Source organism: Sphaeroforma arctica, assembly GCF_001186125.1.
Source record: "Sphaeroforma arctica JP610 unplaced genomic scaffold supercont1.3889, whole genome shotgun sequence".
NCBI classification, from domain to species: Eukaryota; class Ichthyosporea; order Ichthyophonida; genus Sphaeroforma; species Sphaeroforma arctica.
In genome coordinates, this window is record NW_014036669.1 from 1 (window position 1) to 2,934 (window position 2,934).

Sequence of the window (2,934 nt, forward strand, 5' to 3'; positions counted from 1 at the left end):
CTCTAGAATGCGCATTGTATTCATACTTGTATTGCATATACTGCAGATGACGAAGCAGATAATGTTGTCAGAGGAGACGTCAAGTCAACGTGCGTGGGTGGGGGGGATGTCGCCATGACCAAATATAGCACAACAAATGATTTTATGACACAGGAGGAACGCAGTATGGGCAAGCTGGGTACGTTTGGGTTTCGTTGTGTTGTGGAGTGTTTCTCGAACCGGGATTCTATTCTACTATATATTGTACAATATTCTGTTGTTTTGTCTTGTTTTTTTTTTGTTTTTTTAGTTTTGTCTTTTTTTGTTTGTTTTTGCCTTGTTATTGTTTTGGTTATGTCTTCTTTTGTTGTGTTTTGTCTTGTCCTGTTTTGTATTGCATGCAAGTCCTTTCTTCGCATACCTACCACATGCTCACCTCACCCTTCCATATACCTACTCACCTACTTACCTACTTACCTACTTCCCTACTCACCTACCTACCACCTAACCTACTTGCCTACTTCCCTACTTCCCTACTTACCTGCTTCCCTACTTAGCTACCTACCACCTTACCTACTTACCTACTTCCTCCTTGTCGCTCGCAGGCTGGCCTGTCCTGCGGTCCTACATGGCCCATTGCGGAGGTGTGGCAGTGGTTTTGGGCTACTTTCTATTTCTCGTTTTGGAGCGGTCGACGTTTGTGGTCTCTGATTGGTGGTGAGTGTGTACCTCACATCTGTTTCTAAAAATAGAAATATCTGATTGGTGGTGAGTGTGTACCTCACATCTGTGTCTGAAAATAGAAATATTTGATTGGTAGTGAGTGTGTACTTCACTTCTGTGTCTATAAATAGAAATATCTGATTGCTGGTGAGTGTGTACCTCCACTTCTGTGTCTAAAAATAGAAATATCTGATTGCTGGTGAGTATGTACCTCACTTTACTTCTGTGTCTAAAAATAGAAATAGAAATACCAATTGGACGTTTAGCGTTCAGTTTCGGGTACTGCTTGGAAGTCATTCGACTGGTCGTATCTCCCTTTTAGAATTTTATGAGTATTCTAGTAGGTACATAAGTAGATATGCAATTCTATAATCATATATAGTTAATGAGTCATCTGGTAGGTATATAGGTAGGTATCTAGTGTAATCATATATACTATGTATACAATTATACATAGTTTATTAGTATTCTAGTAGGTATATATGTACGTATGTAGTTATATAAACTTTGTATACAAATGTGTATATATATATTTATATATATATATATATATTTATATATATATATATATATAGTTAATGAGTATTCTAGTAGGTAAACAACAATATTCTGCTCATGATATGGTCAAGTACACGCGGATATTCTTATTCGCACACATATTCATATTATTATATGTACACCCAGATACTCTTGCTTAGCACATATAAATTCCCTGCACACACATCTTCTCCTTCAAACGCATAGCCTGGCCATCTGATATACACTCAGATGCTCTTACTTACACACATATTTCGTTCACACACACCTTCTCCTTCACATACATAGGCTTGCCATGTGATATACACACAGATACTTTTTTCACACGCACATGTTCATATCATGAACCTGTACACACAGATTCACCTACTAACACACACACATACACTTACTGACACACACACTCTTTCCCCTTCACACTCATAGGTTGGCCATGTGATGCACACATTCACTTACTAACACGCACACATACACTTACTAACACACACACATACACTTACTAAAACACACACCCTTTCCCCTTCACACTCATAGGCTAGCCATGTGATACACACACAGATCCACTTACAAACACACACATACATACACTTACTAACACACACACAGATCCACTTACTAACATACACCCTTTCCCCTTCACACTCATAGGCTGGCCATGTGGGCGTCGGCGGAGACCGCCCCACCTGACGATGACATTGCGCGCGCGTTTAATCTGCCAGCCGCAAACACCCCAGAGGGGTCTCGTTACTACAGTTTAGGATACACTGGCTTAGCAGCACTCAACACTGTGTTTGTGTTTGGGAGGTGTCAGGTATGCTAACTGGGGAAACATGTGTGTGTGTATGTATGGGTGTGTATGTGTGTGTGTGTGTATGTGCGTATGTGTCTATCTCTACGTATGTGTGCGTGTGTACTTGCCTGTGTGTGTATGTATGTATTGGTGTATGTGCATTTATGGATATGTCTGTAGATTAGCAGCATGTCTAAGTGTTGTTAGTGGTTGTTGGTACGTGTGTTCTCCAGTTAACGATGCCACACGCTACGACAGCCAAGAGTATTTTGTGCGGTTTATATTTAGACGTGATATCCTGTTATCAAACAACTGCACTATAATAATTCCGATATTGGTATGCAGATAGGTCAAATGTGTATATATCTCATTACGCATACGGTTATCCATGAATGTTATATATATATATATATATGCTTTTGGTGCTTCAGTATTTCTAGCCTAGTCTGCTTTAGCCGCATTCATATCCATCGCGTAAACATAATACGGTACATTCTGGACTATCTCCCGCTAGCCTATATATGGGAATTGGTTGTTACCTATCTACCTACCTACCTGCGCACATACCTACACCAGCATGTACTTCACAACTGGCTGGTCTCATTAAGGCTTTCTCAGCGGTGTATGTCCGCAAGCACGCTCTAGTACAATTCACTCAGTGCTTTGGCTGGGTCTGCTATAACTTGCTTCATCTCTGCTGATATTCGGTGGTGCTGTTGGCCCCTCAACTGCTTATTTCGTCACTGCTGACATTTCACTGCCTTCTATAGAGACTGCTTATTTCCTCACTAGTGGCATTTTAATGTATTATTTTCCCATCAGTTGTGGGCACTCGCCGCGGCAAATTCGTCCAGAAAGTTGTTCGTGGGCCTGCTGAAAAGGTATGACATACACGTATATAAAAA

General features: G+C 40.6%; 1 protein-coding gene across 1 annotated transcript; it reads left to right on the forward strand.

Annotated features, from left to right (window-relative positions):
• Window positions 1-95: 95 nt before the first annotated feature.
• SARC_13899 (hypothetical protein) lies at window positions 96-2,910 on the forward strand (the record flags this gene model as incomplete). Its single annotated transcript, XM_014291968.1, has 4 exons — window positions 96-178; window positions 585-696; window positions 1,888-2,050; window positions 2,852-2,910. Coding segments are annotated over exons 1-4 (398 nt in total), but the record flags the coding sequence as incomplete, so codon positions are not given.
• Between the last annotated feature and the right edge of the window lie 24 nt (window positions 2,911-2,934).